The 21,580-nt window shown below is 35.9% G+C and overlaps 1 protein-coding gene across 1 annotated transcript; it reads left to right on the top strand.

Moving 5' to 3' along the window:
* Positions 1 to 1,787: 1,787 nt before the first annotated feature.
* Positions 1,788 to 20,139, top strand: LOC111142183 (killer cell lectin-like receptor subfamily B member 1B allele B). The gene is made up of 6 exons (XM_022495193.1): positions 1,788 to 2,077; positions 5,431 to 5,517; positions 6,920 to 7,018; positions 10,425 to 10,594; positions 18,061 to 18,173; positions 18,756 to 20,139. Exons 1-6 carry the CDS (start codon positions 1,996 to 1,998, stop codon positions 18,868 to 18,870), a joined length of 666 nt encoding a protein of 221 aa, XP_022350901.1. The 5' UTR covers positions 1,788 to 1,995; the 3' UTR covers positions 18,871 to 20,139.
* The last annotated feature ends 1,441 nt before the right edge of the window (positions 20,140 to 21,580 follow it).

Here is a 21,580-nt window from a genome sequence, read left to right as displayed (position 1 = left end):
AAGCCACCACTATTTTTAATATCTCACTATTTAACTAACCCATCTGTTGACTGTCTATAAAATGGTCTTTCTGGCTGAAGGAGCCCTACCTACGAGAATCATGACACTCAATCAAAGTTAAAGCTCAACAAAGTTAGAGATTACTTCATAACTCATTCTTTGGTTATTTACTTTGGACATAGAGAGGAGACAGAGATTATTAATATTAAATGTGGATATCCCAAGGATTTACTACCTAACTTATAGCAGATTCTCTACATGCTAGTATTTTTTTAATTTTATATGATTGAACTCTCAATAGTATTTTTCATATGAATAGAAGTCTACTTTTTAGTCAAAAATCATTGCTCTCATTCTGGAAAAATGTTAAGAGTACGGTAATAAAATTCAACATAACATTAACTGTTTTGGTAACCCAACATACAATTAACAAGTATCTGTTGTGTTTCAGGCATAGATTGAGTGATGAATATAACAGATAAGAATAATAGAATGTGATTCTCACTCTCAAAATCTAGAAAGCATTATCACATCACAGTGTGGGCTTTGGACTGTTTGATAGGAGTTCACTCTGAAAATGTACTGTTCATGCAAAAATTTGCATATAACCTCTCAAAGTCAGTTTTTCATGTAAAAAATACAGATCAACATATAAAGTGTTAGACAACCCAGGAAACAGAGAGTGTCTCAGCCATCTTGAGAGACAGAGGTCCTCCCATATTCACTCTATGTCAGAAGCCTTGTAGGTTAGTCATTATACTGAGGGAACCCTCAATGCCAGAAAACCAAGGTCTGTTCTCCAGCTATTTGATTAACATAGATAAAATTCCTTGGATCCAAGGTAGTGAGGATGATTACATTTTAAATAATTCTACACAATGTATTTGGATGAGTGTTGAGGGAATCAACTCTTTCATGCACAGAATTCCGACTAATCTAATGGTTATACTAATGCCTCCTGTCATTTTTTCATATCTGATATTTCTGAGCTCTGAGTCTTATGAGGGTTTCGCAGGTGGTTGGTCCCTCCTCAGGTATTTCCCTCTGCTTATTCTAGACTTCACTTCCTTCTGCTTTGTTTCATCCATGATTATATCTCTATCTTTCAGAAATTGGCTGATTTTTTTTCCTTAGCTGCCAGAACTCACTTCTTTTTCATTATTGTTTGAGGCTTTTAAATTTTTATTCCTTTAATATAATTTTAATGGAGGTTTAGAAGAACCAGGAGATTAAAATCTATGTTTTCTATATTGTGCTCAAAAGGAAAATTCTATGAACCTTTTTTAAACATAAGATTTACTTTTCTTTATGACACAACCTTGAGTTATTTTGACTGAGAGTTTATTTCTGCCTCTTAAACATAATTTTCCAGTTTGGAAATTCTCTGCAGAATCCATGCTTTAACTCAGTTTGATGCTAATATTATAAAGCACATGAGAGAATAAGAGGTTTAAGGGAATTTTTACCTAGGTGTTAAAAAAAAAAGTATTAGCTAGGTAAATGCAATGTATTTCAAGATGAGAAGTCTATCAATTATTTCTATCACCTCCATAATAAAATCTCTTTTTCTTCATCCTCCTTCCAAATTGCTATTCCACGTTGGAGAAAATGTTGAAAGATCAGAGCTTCTGCCAGAGAATATATGTCTGAACTAAAAGAGGAAGTGGTTTATAGAAGGGGAAAAAAGGGTATGATATCTTCTGTGGTGTTAGAATTATTCCAAACTTAGAAAACTAACTGTAGAGCAAGAAAACTGCTATAAGAATAGTAGTTTTCTTCCATATCATGAAGTGTTCAAAAATCTATTCCTTGATTGGTAAGACTGAACACATTGTTTTTGTCCTATATTCATAGAGGAAATCCACCAAATTTGAGAGAGCAGAAGAAAATTGTCCATCTCCATTTATTTGACTTACCGAAAGTTTATTTGCAGAACTATGAGACTCCCTTCAGTAGAATGTCATTTTTGGTCTTCTCTCTCTTTTTAAATGTGCAATGGCTGGAGATATAGTCTATGCTGATATTAAAATTGATAGGACTTTTTCTTTAGAAAATTCATCGTCACTTCAGAAATCTGGTAAGTTGGCTTTAGGTGTCCTTTTAAAATTAATATTTTACTTTTAATCTCCTTTATTTCTATCCTGCATTTGTATATGTCTTAAATAGTTAGCAGGCTGGATTCCAAGAAAAGTTGATTGAATGCAAGAATAAGAGTGACTAGGTGATGGACATTGGGGAGGGTATGTGCTATGGTGAGTGCTGTAAAATGTGTAAGCCTGATGATTCACAAACATGTACCACAGGGGCAAATAATACATTATATGTTAATAATTTAAAAAATAAAATAAGTGTAAGAAAACTAAAATAAATAAAATAAAATAATAAAAATAAAAATAAAAAAGAATAAGAGTGAATGTTTTTAATCAGACAAAATTAATTGTAATTTTTTTTCTTTTCTTTTTCAAGTTTTTTTTTTTAATTCCAGTTAGTTAACCTACAGTGTAATATTAGTTTCAGGTATAGAATTTAGTGATTCATCATTTACATATAACACTGTGGGTGCAGCTAGAGAGTATTATGCTAAATGAAATAAGTCATTCAGAGAAAGACAAATACCATATGATTTCACCCATATATGGAATTTAAAAGACTAAACAAATGAATATAGGAAGAAAAAAACAGAGAGGCAAACCAAAAAACAGACTCTTAACTGCATGGAACAAACTGAGGATTCCTGAAAGGAGGGTGAGCAGGGGGATGAGTTGAACTTTGCTTTTGATTTTCATAGCCTTTCTATTCTTTTTATTTCTTACAGTGAACATTTATACAGTGACTTCTATATTTATGACCCCCTTTCTTTACAGTTTCATGTACCTCTGATTAAATCTGTCCTTTGACTATAATATAAATTCTCTTAAACAAAGGAAAAAAGTACTTGGCTATAATTCACATTGTTAATTATCTTTTTGAAATTTGCAAAATGTTAGGATAACAATGTTAAACTAAACTAAGAGGACATGAAATGCTGGTATTTCATGAAGTTTAGAATTAATGAAACTCTGAGTAATAGAATATTTGTGGAATACGAAGAGTAAGGTACATAACTAAGGATAACATTGTACCTTAAACACAAGCCACCGCAAAGGGTGGTAGATTTTCATATCCAGTGCGTTTTTTCATCCTCTAAAGTATTAGGGAAACTTTCGTGTTGCATTTCTGTTCTTTTCTCTAGGGTAAGAATTTGTTATATTATAAAGTTTATATAAAATATTTACATAATTTCAGTCTCATTGCATTTGTACTGTGTAATGAATATAATGTTTTGCTTTACTATATTTCCAAATAATGTATTTCTTCTTTTATATTTTTTAATTTGCTGTTACTAAATAAATCTGAGGTGTGGTTTTCTCTGATTGCGAACACATATTATTCCTTATTTTTAAACATTACCTCTCTGACCTTGTCCGATAAAAGCTTATCTGCTTTCTTTTTTCCCTAGTCTGGGTGCTTTCATTTTCAATGACAAGATAGAACTTAATTTTAAAAATAATGTGGACTAGAGTTGCCTTCTTATTCTTCCACCCAGAAAAACTCTCATACTATTAGTCCAATTTCCCAGAAGTTATTTTAGCTCAGTTCAAGGAACAAAACTAGTATTTTCAATTCTGCATTCCAGGGTTTGATCTCCTTTTTGTTTACAGATAGAACTTTACTTCCTTCCTGGTTTAGAGATTTGGGGATACCATTTTAATGCTATCTGGTCCAGTCTGCTAATATTAAAAAGAGAACACCTAAATATATAAAGATTAAGTTACCTACTCACAATGGTGCTTGTGACTAGAAGCCAAATATTTTATTACTTCACTGCATATCCCTAGGGTAGGATAAATAAAACTTCTGTTCTCATGTGTCATATCATTGTAAATGGAAAGAATTATTTGATAAACTTTATTGTCATGTTCTTCAGAGCCCTACATATGATATGACATGGTCTTAGTTTTCCTCTTCTAACTCCCTATGTTTTACTTATTTTGCTCTGGCTGTTGTCCTCTTTCCTCCTTGAAGTTACATATGCCTTACCACTTCAGAGCCTCGCATGTGTTGAGACCCTTTCCTTATTCTCTTAATCTTCATATTCATTTGTTCTTTAAGATAAAACAAAGAGACTGTCATGATAAAATTGAGCAGATTACTAGTGGGAAAGTATGATTCCACTGGGAATATCCCAGGCAAACATTGAGAAATTCGTGCTTTTCATAAATCTTACTTTGGGGCCTGAAAGAATGACCTAATAACCCTTATGTCAGTGTTCTAATGAAATCTGAAATTTTATTCTGTAAGTTTTTAGGTCCACACACCTAGCTGTTTATATTAAAAACATATGTAGGGATACAATCCCCTTCTTCTTGCAATTGCCTTGATGGGCACAATTTGCATTGTTTTACATGATACATGAAAATACATGGATATTTTATGCTCTGAGAATTAATAAGCTTCCATGAAAGATGTTTTATTCAACAACAATAGTCATTTGAACATAGAGCAAAGTTCTCTGTAGTAATAGATAAGAATTCAGGTTAATCGGTCTTGATGCTTGACTTTATAATTGGTTATATTTCAACATCAGTTATTTCATGACTTTCTCAATGTATTGTATATATGTTTGCATATGTCATGTATCTAGTGGCATTGATATACTGCAATTATTTTGGATTAGAGATTGTTGGTTTAACCATCAGCCAAAGCTAATAATTCTTGCTTCTTTTCCTGATTTATTTTTATCTTTTGAGTACTCCAAAGACAATGAGGTAGTATGGACAGCAAACCAGCCACTGTTTGGGTAGTCAAGAGAGCCGAGGCTTGATCTCAGCTCTCTTTTCAAATAACTGTAATTGTGGACTTGAATATCCACATAAATATGTAGACATTGGACAAGGTAATCCCTAAAAGTACTTTTATTTTAAAATAAAAATGAGTGAAATGTATGCAATTACTGTTATGTATCACTATGTAAAGTAGGCATATTACATAAGAGAGAAAAGAATGGATTGATCCAAATAGGTGGGTGTTGTCAACAAACTTACAAGAGAATCTGGAGGTTCTCAGTCTTATATAAAAACATAGGACTGCAGAGAGCAGATCACTGTAAGATTAATGCTGTGAAACATGTATGATGAACCCACAAAGAAAAACTCATATCCATTCACAGTTTTATAAGTCTCCTCTTCACAAACCGGAAAGCCAAATATGTTCTCTGTGTGTGTGAACATGAGCAAAAAGAAGCTGGGTCTATGTATTTCAAAGGAAATTAACTTAGAAGCTTGATAACCAAGAAAGTTTATTTAGCTCTCTCTTACCTCTAACTATATAAGGATTTAACTGCTGGTCTTATGATCAAATTCTATCTGTCCAATCTATCCAATATTGTAGATTCTCACCATCATGGCATTTTCCTGAAAGTTGGATGTGCAATGATCATCACCCTATTTGTAACAGTAATTGTGCTGAGCATTTTGAGTAAGTAATTAATCAAGATTATTCATTTATCCTAAAGCATTTTTCTTTAATGACCTGTTGTAATTGTGTTTGCTGTTCAAGTGTTTCCTGAACAATACAGGACAACTTCACAGAATATATGAAATTTGAAAAAATTAAAATTAGAGATTTTTTCATAGACCTTCAGCATGTGATGTCATTATGGATTCATTTCACTGATAAAGGAAAGAGAAGTCAAGAATATGTTTATATTTTGTGATCAAATCACACAATGTGGGTTGATAGTGAGTTATACACAAGCTTCTCTAAAACTACATTCAGGTGAAAGGAAATTAAATTATGTAGTATATTTCTATATAAGTTTATTCATATTAGCTCCTCCTGGCCACTATCAATCTTGTATCAATAAGTGAGAAATCTGCCTACAATTAATCAACTAACTTGAGTATTTAAAAATTGTACTCGTACTTTGGACATAAGAGCATAATTCAATATTCAGATAGCAAATATTTTAATTATTGAATAAATGTTTGGAGAAAAGTTCTTCACATATATCTATAGAACAAAGGTAATATACAGATTATATATATTCCAAGGAATTCAGGCTTTCAGATGAAATCCTAGAACAGGCCAATGCATACAAACCTTAAGCCCCAGAAAGCTATTTAATTTTACAGCTTTAATAAAAGCTTTAATTTTACAGCTAATTGCAGCTGAAAAATTAGGGCAGAGGGAAGCAAAAATAAAATCTCTTCTATATATTTTTTGTTAAGTTAATAGATTTGTTTGTTACTAGCATAGCAGTTTTTTAATAAAATATTTTTGTTACTAATAGATTCATTACTAAAATAGATTTTAAAGATTTAATTGCATAATACACAATATTATGAAATTAGAAGTTACCAAAAGTAAGCTCGGTTAAATGGCCCTCAAAAAAAAAAAAAAAAAGATACCTTCCTCATTGGAGAAAAACTACTCTGGGCTCGCCCTACCCTTCTCTATGTAGCATTTACATGCAAAATCCTGAAAGAACCAGAATTATGAACCAAACCAAAACATATAAAATCTTCCCTCTGAATCAGGTGACACTGGACATAATTTAACAATATCTCACCAAACCCAAGCTATACAAATGAAGCTTATGACCACAGCTGGTTATTTTGTGTTCATTAAAATAAATATGAAAACTCCAAGAAAAAAATTAGGTGACTAACCCTCCTCTCCCAGATCATATTTTATTAATATGTTAATAAAAGTAATAAGAATGCAAAGAAAAGATCAAGCCTTAGAAAAATAGTGTTGTTTGTCTCCTTAAGTTTTTAATTATTTAACTTACAATAGAATTTCTACATTAGAGAGTCACTAGAACCCAATAGTTTTATGCTTGTATTTAATTAGGAAAATATGTTTCTTCTTTCATCAGTTATCCAGTTGAAATATGCAAGACATAATGCAGTGGAAAATGAATCAAAAGAGAAATTTTGTACTGGTAAAAATAAATCTGGAACAATCACCTCAACAGGTAACATAATTTTATGTTGTCTAATTCCAGAGACATGGACAGTAACATCGGTTTTACCAGAATATATTTGAAAAGAGAGATTCCTCTACCCTATAGAGGGATGGTTAAGGTCATTGTTTTTTATGGATCCGTTATAGTCTATGACAAAAATATTCAAGGATCCAAGACAAATGAGGAAAATGAGCTTATAAAGAGTTCTAGATTAATGAAAAGGTATTTCATGGAAATGATTGCATTTTATCATTTTTATTTCAATTGGGACATACACATACACAAGTGCAGAATGTAGTCAAAATATTTTCATTCTTATTTTTTTTAAGATTTTATTTGTTTATTTGACAGAGAGAGAAACAGCGAGAGAGGGAACACAAGCAGGGGGAGTGGGAGAGGGAGAAGCAGTCTCCCGCTGAGCAGGAAGCTCAATGAGGGGCTCCATTCCAGGACCCTGGGATCATGACCTGAGCCAAAGGCAGACACTTAATGACTGAGACACCCAGGCACCCCTATTTTCATTCTTAAAGTTCATGACATATTCATTTTTTTTACTAGGTAATGTTATTACATGCAAAATTATTGTAAATGGTAATGTTATGTTAATCTTTCTCTTGCTCTTTCATATTTGCACACTTTTAAAAGTCAAGAAAACAATTATTCAGCCTTTCTGCATTTTTTTCCAGTGGTTTTATTACATCTTTAAATTTCTTAAAGTCAATCAGAAAAGACAACGGTCATATGATCTCTCTGATATGAGGAATTTGAGAGGCAGGGCAGGGGGGTCACGGGGAGAAGGGAGTGAAAAAGTGAAACAAGATGGGACTGGGAAGGGAGACAAACCATAAGAGACTCTTAATATCAGGAAACAAACTGAGAGTTGCTGGGGTTGGGGGTGTAGGGATAGGGTGACTGGGCGATGGACATTGGGGAGGGTATTTAAAAAATTGGTTAATTTAATTCTTAACTCCATATTGAAAAACTATATATCATTCTTCTTTTGAACATCCAGGTATAATTCTATTAGAAAGACCTACTAGTCCATAATGTCGTGTACATACAAATTCTGGGAATGCATTAAAACATTAAATTGGACTTTGATATTTCCAAGTCCCCTTCACCACATTCTTAAAACTATCTGATACACCATATGTTCTTCTTCTTTTTTTAACTTGTGTGACTCTGAGGGCATATTTTATGAGATGCTATCCCCAGAGAAAAAGCACTGCAGTATACTATTACCAATACAGAGGCAGTAGCAGTGGTATTAAATAAAGCTCTAGCTTTAAATTCTGACAAACCTGTTTTCTTTTTTTTTTTTTTTTTATGATTTTATTCTTTATTTGTCACACAGGGAGAGAGCACAAGCATGGGGAGTGGCAGGCAGAGAGAAAAGCAGGCTCCCCACTGAGCAAGGAACTTGATGCAGGACTCTACCCAGCACCCTGGGATCCTGACCTGAGCCAAAAGCACACTTAACCAACTGAGTCACCCAGGCCCCCCAAACCTGTTTTCTAATCCTCATCCTATTCTTATAAATGTGTAAGCCACCGCTCCTAGAGCCTTAGATCAATTCATCAGGAAAGAAAAACAATAAAACTTTTAAAATATGTGAAGTAAAACTTAATTGATCTATTCAGCCATCATTTCTAATGCTTTGTTAACCTTCTCTCTATTTTCTTTCTAGAATCTAAATCTAGAATTTAGATGTACAATAGGCTTATGCTCCCCCATTTCAGTTACCATCCCATTTTTGTCTTCCTTGTCGATTTGTGCTGAAGGCAATGTTTCCAGGTGTATCCTGCAGCTTACAAGGTCCCTCTCTTCCTGTGTCCAAGCAACGGACTCATTCATGGAATCTAATTTCAATGATCAGAGTTTTCTCTTTTTTAAAAAATAATATATATACCTTTAAAAAAGGTATATATTGGGGCACCTGGGTGGCTCAGTGGGTTAAGCCTCTGCGTTCAGCTCAGGTCACGCTCTTGGGGTCCTGGGATAGAGTCCCATATCGAGATCTCTGCTCAACAGGGAGCCTGCTTCCATTCCTCTCTCTCTGCCTGCCTCTCTGCCTACTTGTGATCTCTGTCAAATAAATAAATAAAATCATTTTAAAAAATGGTTGGGAAATCCTGCTTCATACTATCTAGTCAAATTATCTACTATCAGAAATATAGAAGTGAAAATATAGTAGTTTCTTATTAAATATGTTCTTAAAAGTCCCAGTTGCGTGGTTGCTGTCTTTAACTATAATCACAGCATATATTTGGCATTATTACCTGGAAAGGTTTGGATTTGGTGTATTATATCAATCTAAAGAAAAACTGTACAACTGAGACAAGTGTGGGGACTTAATATTGAAAGCAAGAGCAAGGATCCTTTGAATATACATTGCTCACCTTCCACTTTTATTTTTACCTATATGCTTGCCATTTCTGATGTTGTTCTCTCTCCGATACGAAAGTTTCCAGTTAGAAACATTTCCCATTGGTCCGAAGAATTTCCTCTGATATTCATTGTAGTGACTATTTGATAATGGATCCTTTTAGTTTTCTTTTATCTGAAAGTGTCTTAAATTTGCCATGCTTTTAGAAAGATATTTTCATTGGATGTGAAATATTTTGTTGATTTTTTTTCCCTTAAACAATTTTTTAAGGTTTTTATTTAAATTCCAGTTAGTCGATGTACAGTGTAATATTAGTTTTGGATATGCAATACAGTGATTCAATAGTCCCATACAACACCCAGTGCTTATCACAGCAAGCCCCCTTCTTAATCCCCATCTCCTACGTCACTCATTCCCCATCCACCTCCTCTCAGTTTGCTCTCTCTAGTTAAGAGTCTGTTTCTTAGTTCCCTTCAAAAATTTGAAGATATTTTTCACTATGTTCAGTTCCCCTCAATGCATGATGAGAATGAGGGATTTTTTCTTTTTAAATAGTTGTATTCTTATAAATGGCACACAGTTTTTCTCTGCTTTCAAGATTTTCCTCTATCTTTGGTTTTAAGCAGTTTGTTTTATTTTTACATATGATTTTCCTCATATTTATCCTGCTTAGGGCTTGATGAGTTTCTTGAAAGTATAAATTTATAAATTTAAATACGTTAGAGAAGTTTTAGTTATTATCCTTTTTTCCCTTTATTTTCTCCTTCATCTAGTTCTAAGACTTCAATTTCTTTTTTTTTTCTTACATTTTTTTAAAGGTCTTATTTCTTTATTTGTCAGAGAGAAAGAAAGCAAAAGCAGGGGGAGCAGCAGGCAGAGGGAGAAGCAGTTTCCCCACTGAGCAAGGAGTCCGATGCAGGATTAGATTCTAGGACCCTGGGATCATGACCCAGGGCAGACACTTAACTTCATCAGTATATGATATTAGGGATACGGTTTCTTTTAATTACTTATCCTTGTTCCTTCTAGTTTCTTTCAATTTCTCCACTGCTCACAAATCATGCCCCTCTAAAGACTGGAAGCTACATGGAGGGAAATGTTACTGGATTGCTGAAGATAAGAAATCTTGGGATGAAAGCAAAAATGACTGCGCCATGAAAAATTCACATCTCCTGGTGATTCGAGACTTCATTGATATGGTGAGATATCAAACTTAGAGATTATAGCATCTTTCACATTTTCAAGACAGTCATTGGGCTACATATTTGAAAATTTATTTTTTTAAAGATTATTTATTTATGTGTCAGAGAGAGCCCAAGCAGGGAAAGTGGCAGGCAGAGCACACAGAGGGAGAAGCAGGCTCCCTCCTGACCAGGGAACCTGAGGCAGCATTCGATCCAGGAACCTAGGACCATGACTTGAGCCAAAGGCAGACGCTTAATCTACTGAGTCACCCAGGCGTCCCACATATTTGAAAATTTCTATGAAATAAATTCTAAACTTCATTGCTATTAACTACACAAATACTGTTTGAATGAATCATTGAACTACAGGATTATTTTTGGCTTTTGGGGGGGGGTGGGCTATGGATTGAAGGAATTCATTTGGTACTGTACAACTAAGTTCTCCTCCACAAGAGATCCCCACTGCTAACTAGATTCCATTTTAAAATATAAGACAGTAAGTATTTTACCTCCTCTCTCATGTTTATTGCAATGTTCCCAAAGGCTGCAGTCAGATATCATGGCAGCTAAAATTAAGATGATAACTGAGAGAAAGGAAATATAGAATAGTCGTCACTAACATTTCATTCTCTCTTGAGCAGAATACTTTGTTAACTCTGGTTTAATTTAAATGGGAGTTCTATTCCATGAATGTCAGACACAAAACCTTTAATTAATAAGGCCAATGTAGATGTTAATTAGCAAGCATCAAATAAGGATAATCAGCATGAGGATTAGTATATTGTCATAACAAGTTATGTCAAAGCTTCTGGTTCTGAAAATCCAGTGACCAGAAGTGCTGTACTACCCTGGTTGAGTCATAGCCATCGGGGGTGGATAGCACAGCTGTTGAAACTTCTGAAGAGAAAAAAAAGTCTCCTGCGTTTGAGAGGAATCCACCACAACAAGAAAAACAAGAGCAGAAGTAAACTATCGTCTCGCTGTAACCAGAGTAACCCCAAATCTCAAACTGTCAGACTGTCTATCAGATGCAGTTCAAATTGATTCAAATATGAGCCAAATTCAGGATAGATTAAGAGCTGAAAAGAGATCTATTTTCTTCTCCAAGAGGTAATTTTAAGACAAAAAAGGGGAAGCAGATATCAACTGAAAAGCATTTCGTGAGAATGCTCTGAAAGGGATAAATAATAAATCATTTCATGGAGAAATTATGCAACAAAAGATTTCACTCAGAAACCCATCTATTTCCTGCTCACCATCAAAGGGAAGGATGCTGAAATGCAGAAAAGACATGTCTTCTAGGCAATTGATTAACCAGACTAGGGAGACCAGTAAACTGAGACAACTTTTTTTAAAATTTTTTATTTAAATTCAATTTAGTTAACATACAGTATATTATTAGTTTCAGGGATAGAATTTAGTGATTCACCAACTGTGTATAACACCAAGTGCTCATTACATCATGTGTCCTCCTTAATGTCCATCATCCAGTTACCCTATCTCCCCACCCCACTCCCCTCCAGCAACCCTCAGTTTGTTTAGAAACTTTCTTCTTCCTGTTCAGATTACCTCTCTCACATTATTCCTAAGCAAATCAATGGGCCAGATATAATTGTTCTCTTTCATGGATAAATAAAGAATCTGAATGGAATCAGCATAGGATTTATGCACACATATTTCTTTTCCAAAAAAGACATGTATTAGAGTTGGTGGGAATGCAAGTTGGTGCAGCCACTTTGGAGAACAGTGTGGAGATTCCTTAAGAAATTAAAAATAGAGCTTCCCTATGACCCTGCAATTGCACTACTGGGTATTTACCCCAAAAATACAGATGTAGTGAAAAGAAGGGCCATCTGTACCCCAATGTTTATAGCAGCAATGGCCACGGTTGCCAAACTGTGGAAAGAACCAAGATGCCCTTCAACGGACGAATGGATAAGGAAGATGTGGTCCATATACACTATGGGGTATTATGCCTCCATCAGAAAGGATGAATACCCAACTTTTGTAGCAACATGGACGGGACTGGAAGAGATTATGCTGAGTGAAATAAATCAAGCAGAGAGAGTCAATTATCATATGGTTTCACTTATTTGTGGAGCATAACAAATAGCATGGAGGACATAGGGAGATGGAGAGGAGAAGGAAGTTGAGGGAAATTGGAAGGGGAGGTGAACCATGAGAGACTATGGACTCTGAAAAACAACCTGAGGGTTTTGAAGGGGCGGGGGTTGGGAGGTTAGGGGAGCCAGGTGGTGGGTATTAAAGAGGGCACATATTGCATGGAGAACTGGGTGTGGTGCAAAAACAATGAATTCTGTTACACTGAAAAGAAATATAAATAAATAAATAAATAAATAAATAAAATATATATTAGAAAAAATAATTCCTCCAAAAACCAGAAAATAATTTTCTAGCAAATACTTTTCTAGCTCTCAAATAAGTGAAGAATAAAATGAAACAAAGAGAATTATCAGTCCATCTAGAATTCCCTTGTGCCATCATATGGCAAAAAAAAAGAAAAAAGAAAGAAAAGTAGAAAGAGGAGGGGAAAAGGGAGTAAGAAGAAGAGAGTGAGAAAAAGAGATAAACAACAACAACAACAACAAAAAAAAAAAACCAGGAAAAGAAAGGAGGTTTATAGCTTTCACAATGATGCAAAGATCTTGAAATGTTACTACAATTTTTAAATGAGAAAGAGTCAATTAACTTTAAATTGCCAGCTTGTTTCAAATTCATTGGAAAGTTAAGTTTGCAGAGCCAAAATCTCTGCTGAAACAGGTACCTGTGGGAGAGAAGACACGTCCTCACTTACTTGGAACACACAAATCAGACACCAAACATCAGAAAGGGGAGTTCTGTCAGAGTAATTGAAAAATGAGTTAAGTCTGAGTGCGAGTGGGCAAAAACAATGTGAATGAAGCTCCTGGGCTTGGCAGAAACTGGGGGATTCTACAACCCCTTGAAGGCTATTTTTTTCTGTAAATGCCACTGGTTCTCAAGATTAGAAAGAACCATAAGAATGTGTCCTTCGCGGTCCAGACTCGGGAGAAGAAAACAGCAATGTTGAAATGGCAAGGAATTCCGCCAAGATCCTTGTCCCCAGTCTGCCCTGTGCACTATGGAACAACAGCTTTCATGCATGTGTTGGTGAGAAGAACAAGTGCCCTTGGGGAACTGGTGCGAAACACCGCTGCACGTGCGAAAGAGGATGGGGAGGGGCGAGAATACTGGATGGGATCACAGTTACAGGCAGGGTAGGGGTGGCAGAAGGGAGAAAGCCACACAGAGAAGAAACAGGGATGAGTGACTGCCTAAGACTGAGGCATAATCAGAACAAACAAGACCACTGCGTCCACTGCCTCTAACTGTCACGCTAACAGATTTCAAACAGGAAGTAGAGAAGAACACTGCTGCGAGAGGGGCAGGGGAGGAGGAAGAACATGCAGAGAGATCTTCTCTGAGGCATGGTGCAAAGGGAAACTGAAATGCTCCGGTCAAGCAGACATTTCTCTGGCAAACAAACAAACAAAAACCAGGAAACACGAGACATTACAGGAATTGGAAACCTGTGGTGCATTGAGGATAGCAATAATTCGCACACTCACCCCCGTAATGATAAACTTAAACCCCACATTGAAGACACAGGAGAAGGAACTGTGTTCATTTCTATCCACAAAACTATTTAACTCAGTCGCCACATGCTAGACAGCTTTCAACAATCAAGTAGGAGGTATAAAAAGAGGAAGGAGGAGGGGGTGGGGGGAGGGGGAGGAGAAGGAAAAGGAGAAGAAGAAGAAGAAGAGGAAGAGGAGGAGGAAGAAGAAGAAGAAACAAGACCCTCCCAAGAACAAGGAGAACTATTGCACAATGATAAAGGGATTGTATGAGTTTGCCAGGGCTGCCATAACAGAGTACTACAAATTTAATGACTTAGGCAATAAAGATTAATTTCTCCAGGTTCTGAAGGTTGCAAGTCCAAGATCAAGATATTGGCAGGTTTCATTTCTCATGATGACTCTCTCCTTGGCTTTCAGCTGGCCACCTTTCTACTGTGTGCTCACATGATCTTTCCTCTGTGTATGTGCATCTGTGTCTGTGCGTCCAAATTTTTCTTATAAGGCCACCAATCAGACTTAATTAAGACCCATTCTAATAGCCCTACTTTAGCTTCATGACCTCGTTAAAGGCTGTGACTTTAAATGCAATCATATTTTGAGGTACTGGGGTTAAGACTGCAACATAGGAATTTTAGAGAGACACAATTCAGTCCATAATATTACCCCACTCTGTCCCCTGAATCTCATAGCAGGGGTCAATTATATATGTATATGCAGCAAGGTTAACACTGATAGAACTAAAAAAGGAAATGGAGAAATTCACAATTACAGTTGGAGTTGTCAACACTCCTCTTTGAGTAACTGAAAAAACAAGTCTCATAAATAAATAAATAAATAACCTGAACAATGCTTTCAACCAATTCAACCTAATTAATCTTTTTAAAAATTATTTTTATTAACATATAATGTATTATTTGCCCCAGGAGTACAGGTCTGTCAATCATTGGGTTTACACATTTCATGGCACTCACCTTAGCACTTACCCTCTCCAATGTCCATAACCCAACCACGCTTTTCCTCCCCCCCCCCGCAATGCTGTTTGTTTCCTGAGATTAAGAGTCTCTTATGGTTTATCTCCCTCCCCAGTCCCATCTTGTTTCCATTTTTTCCCTCCCTTCCCTCCATGACCCCCTGCCTTGCTTCTCAAATTCTTCATGTCAGAGAGATCATATGATAATTGTCTTTCTCTGGTTGACTTATTTCACATAGCATAATACCCTCTAGTTCCAGCCATGTTGTTGCAAATGGCAAGATTTCATTTCTTTTGAAGGCTCCATAGCATTCCATTGTATATATACACCACATCTTCTTTGTCTATTCATCTGTTGATGGACATCTAGGTTCTTTCCATAGTTTGGCTATTGTAGACATTGTTCCTATAAATATTCAGGTGCACATGCCCCTTCGGATAACTACATTTGTATCTTTAGGGTAAACACCCAGTAGTGCAATTGCTGGGTTATAGGGTAGCTCTATTTTCAACTTTTTGAGGAACATCCATGCTGTTTTCCAGAGTGGCTGCACCAGCTTGCATTCCCACCAACAGCATAGGAGGGTTCCCTTTCTCGGCATCCCTGCCAACATCCTTGACCTAATTAATCTTATAGAAAACTATATCCAATAAAAGCAGGTTGCACTTTTTTTTCAATACACCTAGAACTTTCACGAAGACAGACCATATTTGGAGACCCAGTAAACTTTAAAACATTACAAATACAGATATTATCCAAAACATGTGTCAGACCATAACAAAATTAAACTGGAAATTAGAAATGGAGTAGTATTTGGAAAATTCCCAAATATTTGAAAATTAAACAATACACTTTTAAATAATGTATGGGTCAAAGAAGTAGTGATCAGAGGAAAATTTTTAAATTATATGATGAATTGAATGAAAACAACATTTTAACATCAAAAGTCACACGTTTCTGCTTAAGAAAGAGCTTAGAAGGAAATTTATAGCATTGAGTGTTTACATTTGAGAAGAAGATAATGTAGAATCAATCATCTAAACTTCTCTTTAAAAAAAAAAAAAGGCTAGAAAAAGAGAAAACTAGACCCAAAGCAAGCAGAAGAATGGAAAATGTACATTACTAAATGCAAGTGTTCCTAGAAAGCAAAATTAATTAATATAGTATAGAATTGGCAGAGGAGAGATATGTAGATCAGTGAAACTGAACAGAGACACTAGAAACAGGCCTACCAGAATTTAGTCAACTGATTTTTTGGCCATAGTGCAAAGATAATTCAATGGAAAAACACTATTCCCTCTCTTGTATGCCAATGACTATTTATGTTCCTACAAATAGTTATGACATTTGGCATATGAGTTTGGCTGCAGGTGGGGGAGAACCAAAATCACTGGAGCTTAAACAAGGTAGTTGTGTACTTTGTTTATTGAATCTAAAACACTTTTAATTATAAGAGGTAACATTAGTACACTTAAAAGCATTAGCACAATTAAAAAGCAAAAACAAAGCTCCCAATTAAACTGCTACAAGCTATAGACTGATGTTTCCAATTTCAAAGTGTTAAAATAGGAGGGAAATCTGTCTATTCATATATGCAATAGGTCATGTCAACCACATTGTAGTCCGTATAGCTATGGATTTCTGGGCTCAACAGTAGGGTGCTCTCTGTGTCTACCTATTTCCGGTTGATTTACACCATATCCATGTGCTAGCCATCAGAAAAGAGGAAAATGACAAATGGAAGGATATAGCCCTAGCTTTTAAATGTGTGATTAGAATTTCAGTATCTGGCTAATTCACTAGCCAGAAATTAGGTCAGTCACATTGTCACGCTAAGCCAAAAGGGAGCCTTAGAAATACAGCCTTCATTAATCTGGCCATATATATGGCTCAGGGGTTATATTCCTATAGAATAAGAGATATTCATGGGGCGCCTGGGTGGCTCAGTGGGTTAAAGCCTCTGCCTTCAGCTCGGGTCATGATCCCAGGGTCCTGGGATTGAGCCCCACATCAGGCTCTCTGCTCAGTGAGGAGCCTGCTTCCTCCTCTCTCTCTGCCTGCCTCTCTACCTACTTGTGATCTCTATCTGTCAAATAAATAAATAAAATCTTAAAAAAAAAAAGAATGTTTAAAAAAAAAGAATAAGAGATATTCAGAAACTATGAACAGTATGTCTCACACCAGCTCAGACATTGCTTGCTTTCTTTAATTTTCCCTGTATATTCCCCTCCTTCTATATATTATTTCATACTCGTACTTAACAATAACCACTAACATTTATGTAATGAGAATTTATTATGTGCCAGGCATTATATCATAATATTATTTAATAGCAAAACAATGGTAGCTCTTTGAGATAGGTACTATAATAATCTGAGTTGCAGAGATTGGGGAAAACAAGTAAAAAATTTAATAACTGCAGAGATGCATGGTAGTAAACAGTAGAGACGGGACACGCATTTGGAAGTTTGACCTCACAGCCTTAGTATCTCCTGCAACCATACATAATTCCACCTTATTGTTGCCACATGGCATGGCAGTAGTTTGTCCCTCTGCTCTGATCTGTTAGAAAAATGTGAAGTAGGCGCACCTGGGTGGCTCAGTCGGTTAAGTGTCTGACTTCAGCTAGGTCATGATCCCAGGGTCCTGGGATCCATCCCCATTTCTCCCTCTCCTTCTGCCTCTCCCCTCAACTCATTTTCTCTCTCAAATAAATAAAATCTTTTTTGAAAAAAAAAAAAGAAAAGAAAAATGTGAGATATGTCTTACCTGCCCCTTTCCTGCTTCTAGCACGGGGCCAAACACATAGGAGCTTCACTAGAGATATATAGTTTTTTGTATCTGTAAGGATCAGTCAGTTGTTTCATGTAACATTTCCGATTCTCTTTAGAGTTTCCTGTGGCGGTACCTCAATACCTCAGTGTTTTACTGGATTGGACTATCTATTCCACCTGGAGGGCAGTCATGGACCTGGGTAGACAACAAACCTTTTGACTCCCATTTGTGAGTTTATTGTTTTTTAGCTTTCTTGCAGTCCGAATCCCATATTGTGTGACAAGAAAGAGTCGTCTGATGTTGTTAGAAACAGGTATAAATTTCCTGACTGACTCATGACCTGATAAATACATGTATAAAATGGTCTAGTTGGAAAGTTGAGAAACAAAAGAAATCTCGCTCGACCCACTCAGAAGATTTAGGTGTGAAATAGGGCTTGCCAATGGTGCCTTTTTATTTTATCACCTTATTCAAGAGGTAAATGGAAAAATGTAAAATCTCTTATAAGAGCACAAGTTTAGTTTACAAAATATATATTTATGCTCATTTCAATAATTTCTAAATAAGCAAACCAGAGGTGCCCTTTTGGCAACATCCATACACATCTCTGACTAACCATCATTAGCTATTAACTTCTCTTGAGAAATAAAACTGAGGGTGGGAAGAATTACTTTACCCATCATACTATGTATTGTTTACGTTGTTTTCATGATCATATTTTTATTTTAAAAATTAGAAAGTATTTTCTGAAGCTTTCTTGAGTCTCTGGACATATACTGATGTAAAGATAAGCATTTTCTTTCTTTATAGGTTTCCAATAGAAGAAAAACGGATAACCCGGAGCATGAAATGTGCCCAGGTGTCTTGTAGGAAGGTTACCAACCAAAACTGTGAGCAAAATGACCAGTGGATTTGTCAACTCTAATCCGCACTGCAGAAAATCAGTCAACATTTCTCTGACTAAAAGACACATGACACCACATGAAGTTTGATGTCAGACCATATCAGAGTCCAGAGGGCTCTATCTGTGTGCACACGCACACACACACACACACACATATGTTCATTCGTGTGGGTATAGTACTATTTCTCAGAGATGTAGGAAGGCTAATAGAGGAAATGAAATGTCATAGAAACTGAGTAGATAGAATGAATATATTTTTCATCTGCATAATCAATGACCAATGACTCTCTTTGCCTGTATTTTTGGAACTTCAGTCTTCTCTACATCTTGCCTCTACAATATCCTTACATTCTTCCAACTTTAATGACCACGACGTACAAAGCAATTCCTCTCAAATTTACATCTCTGGCCCAGTCTTTCCCTGATCACCCTAGTGCTTATTTAACCTATCAAATCTAAAATCTCAAAGGCATTTCAAACTCAATGTATAAAAATAATTCATTAACTTTCCTCACAAAAGGAAAAACCCTCCAGTACTTAGCCTCTCAGTCAATGGCACAACATATAAGAAATTACACAACCTATAAACTGGCTGTCTCGTTACCACTTTCTCTCTGGCCCACACTTCCGGGCTGCTCTCCACTCTACTTCTCACAAAACCAAGTCTTGTCACCTGTTTTTTTTTTACTAATATCTCTCAAATCTGACCTCTTCTCTTCACTGTTTTCACAATCTTAATAACAAAGAATTAAAATGTTAAATAACTGCCGTAACAGGGTCTTCCTGTTCTACTCCTAACCCGTTTCAGTTACTCTCTGTCATGCAACCTAGGTGATACTTAAAAAATACATATACTGACAGTTCACACTTTCTTTTGAAAAACACTTCAACATCTTTCTTGAAATAACACCAAACTCTGTAACACAGCTTAGAAATCCCTCATTAGGTCTCATCCTTGCTTACTTAGTCAGTGTCTGTCTACACAAAACTTACCCAAAGTCCCAACACCACAGCCACATTAGACAAAATCTCAAGAACTCATACAGAATTTCACCAGACTGCATTACAGACATTTTCCCTATATCTTGAATTCTCTTTTCTCTCTTCTCCATTGGGTGAACTCTCAAACATCCTTTGTATATAAGCTGAATTTTTAAGAATTTCTTGAGTTCCATAACAAGGTCGAATATCCCAACATTATAGTCCTTTCCCCAATACTTACCACATTTTTGGTCTTACATATATCAATCTTTGAGTGAATATTTGATTAATGTTCTCCACCCTCCACCCTCACCTGACTGTAAATTACATAAGGTTTCCATATCTGTTTTTGTATTTCTAGTGTCTTTTAAATTGTCGAGCACATAATAAATCCTCAAAAGACAATTTAGTATATTAAGTATATTAGTATATTAAGTTTTCTCTAAGCGATCGCAGAAGTAAAATACTGATGTGTGGCTGGGGAGACAGGCTGGAAAAGAAACAGAGACTCCCGACAACAGAGAATCAATTGGTAAGTCATTCTGTGCCAGGGAAAACTGAAGAATTATTCTGCATGGGAGACTGATATTGAAAGAGAATCGTACAAATGCCAAGGAAGTTTATGTGAACGGTTAAATGCTTCAGAGACAAACTTTATTTGTGATGTTTATGTTCCCCTCTTTATGGTGATCACAAACTTACACGTTTTCTTGCACATCATATCATAACAACGACAAACCAACTTGTGTATGTTGAGTTGGACAGTTATATAAACTGATGGGTAAAACTTTTGTATTGTGGTATGTTGGCACTGCATTCCAGCAAAAAAAAAAAAAAAGTTTTATCATATGAGCACAATAATGTTTATAAAACTATAAGAATACGTATTTGCCTGATTTTCAGACTAAACTACTTGAAAACACAAAATATTTCAAGGCACAATAATCACCAAGGCCTTGCTTTGTACAAGGGATAGACACAAAAATACCTAACATTTGGGATGCCTGGGTGGCTCAGTCTGTTAAGAAGCTGGCTTCTGCTCGGTTCATGATCCTGAGGTCCTAGGATCGAGCCCCACATCGGGCTCCCTGCTCAGCAGGAGTATGCTTCTCCCTCTGCACCTGCCCCCTCTAAATAAACAAATAAAATCTTTTAAAAAAAATACCTAACACTTTATGCTGCAAGTGGTCTACAAAGGTCTTGGAATTCAGACACTGCTGATGACTGCAGGTATTCTGGTTCACATTCTTTCACTAAAGGGCATGGGGTGGGGTGTTTTCCACTCATGTGATTCTAGGGTGGAGTCTAGCAAGTGATTCTTTGGTGGTCCCAGAATAATTAGTTTGCTAATCTTGCCTCAGATATTTTGGGAATGATCCCTTACTTTCTTTCTTCACTCAAATTTGGAAGTCCATTCCTATATATATTCATATATATATGTATTTATATATATAGACACACACATATATATGTATCACACACACACACACACACACACACACACACACACACACACACACACACACACACATATATATCTCCAGGAGTTCTTGGATTATAGTCTTCAGGAGATAGAAGCTACCGACATCTACGGGCTTAGCTGAAGGGTCTTCCCAGAAAGAAGTCTCTGATGGATGAAGAAAATAGGCTGACCTATGAGCAGACCTAAGCCACAACTTCAATCATCATTTGAACTCCTTATGCCCCCACTCTGATCAGTATAATACAATGACGGTTTGGGTCTCCTGAA

The sequence above is a fragment of the Enhydra lutris genome, unplaced genomic scaffold (assembly GCF_002288905.1).
Source record: "Enhydra lutris kenyoni isolate GAN:26980312 unplaced genomic scaffold, ASM228890v2 scaffoldscaffold7, whole genome shotgun sequence".
NCBI classification, from domain to species: domain Eukaryota; kingdom Metazoa; phylum Chordata; class Mammalia; order Carnivora; family Mustelidae; genus Enhydra; species Enhydra lutris.
This window is presented reverse-complemented; position numbering and strand designations above follow the sequence as displayed.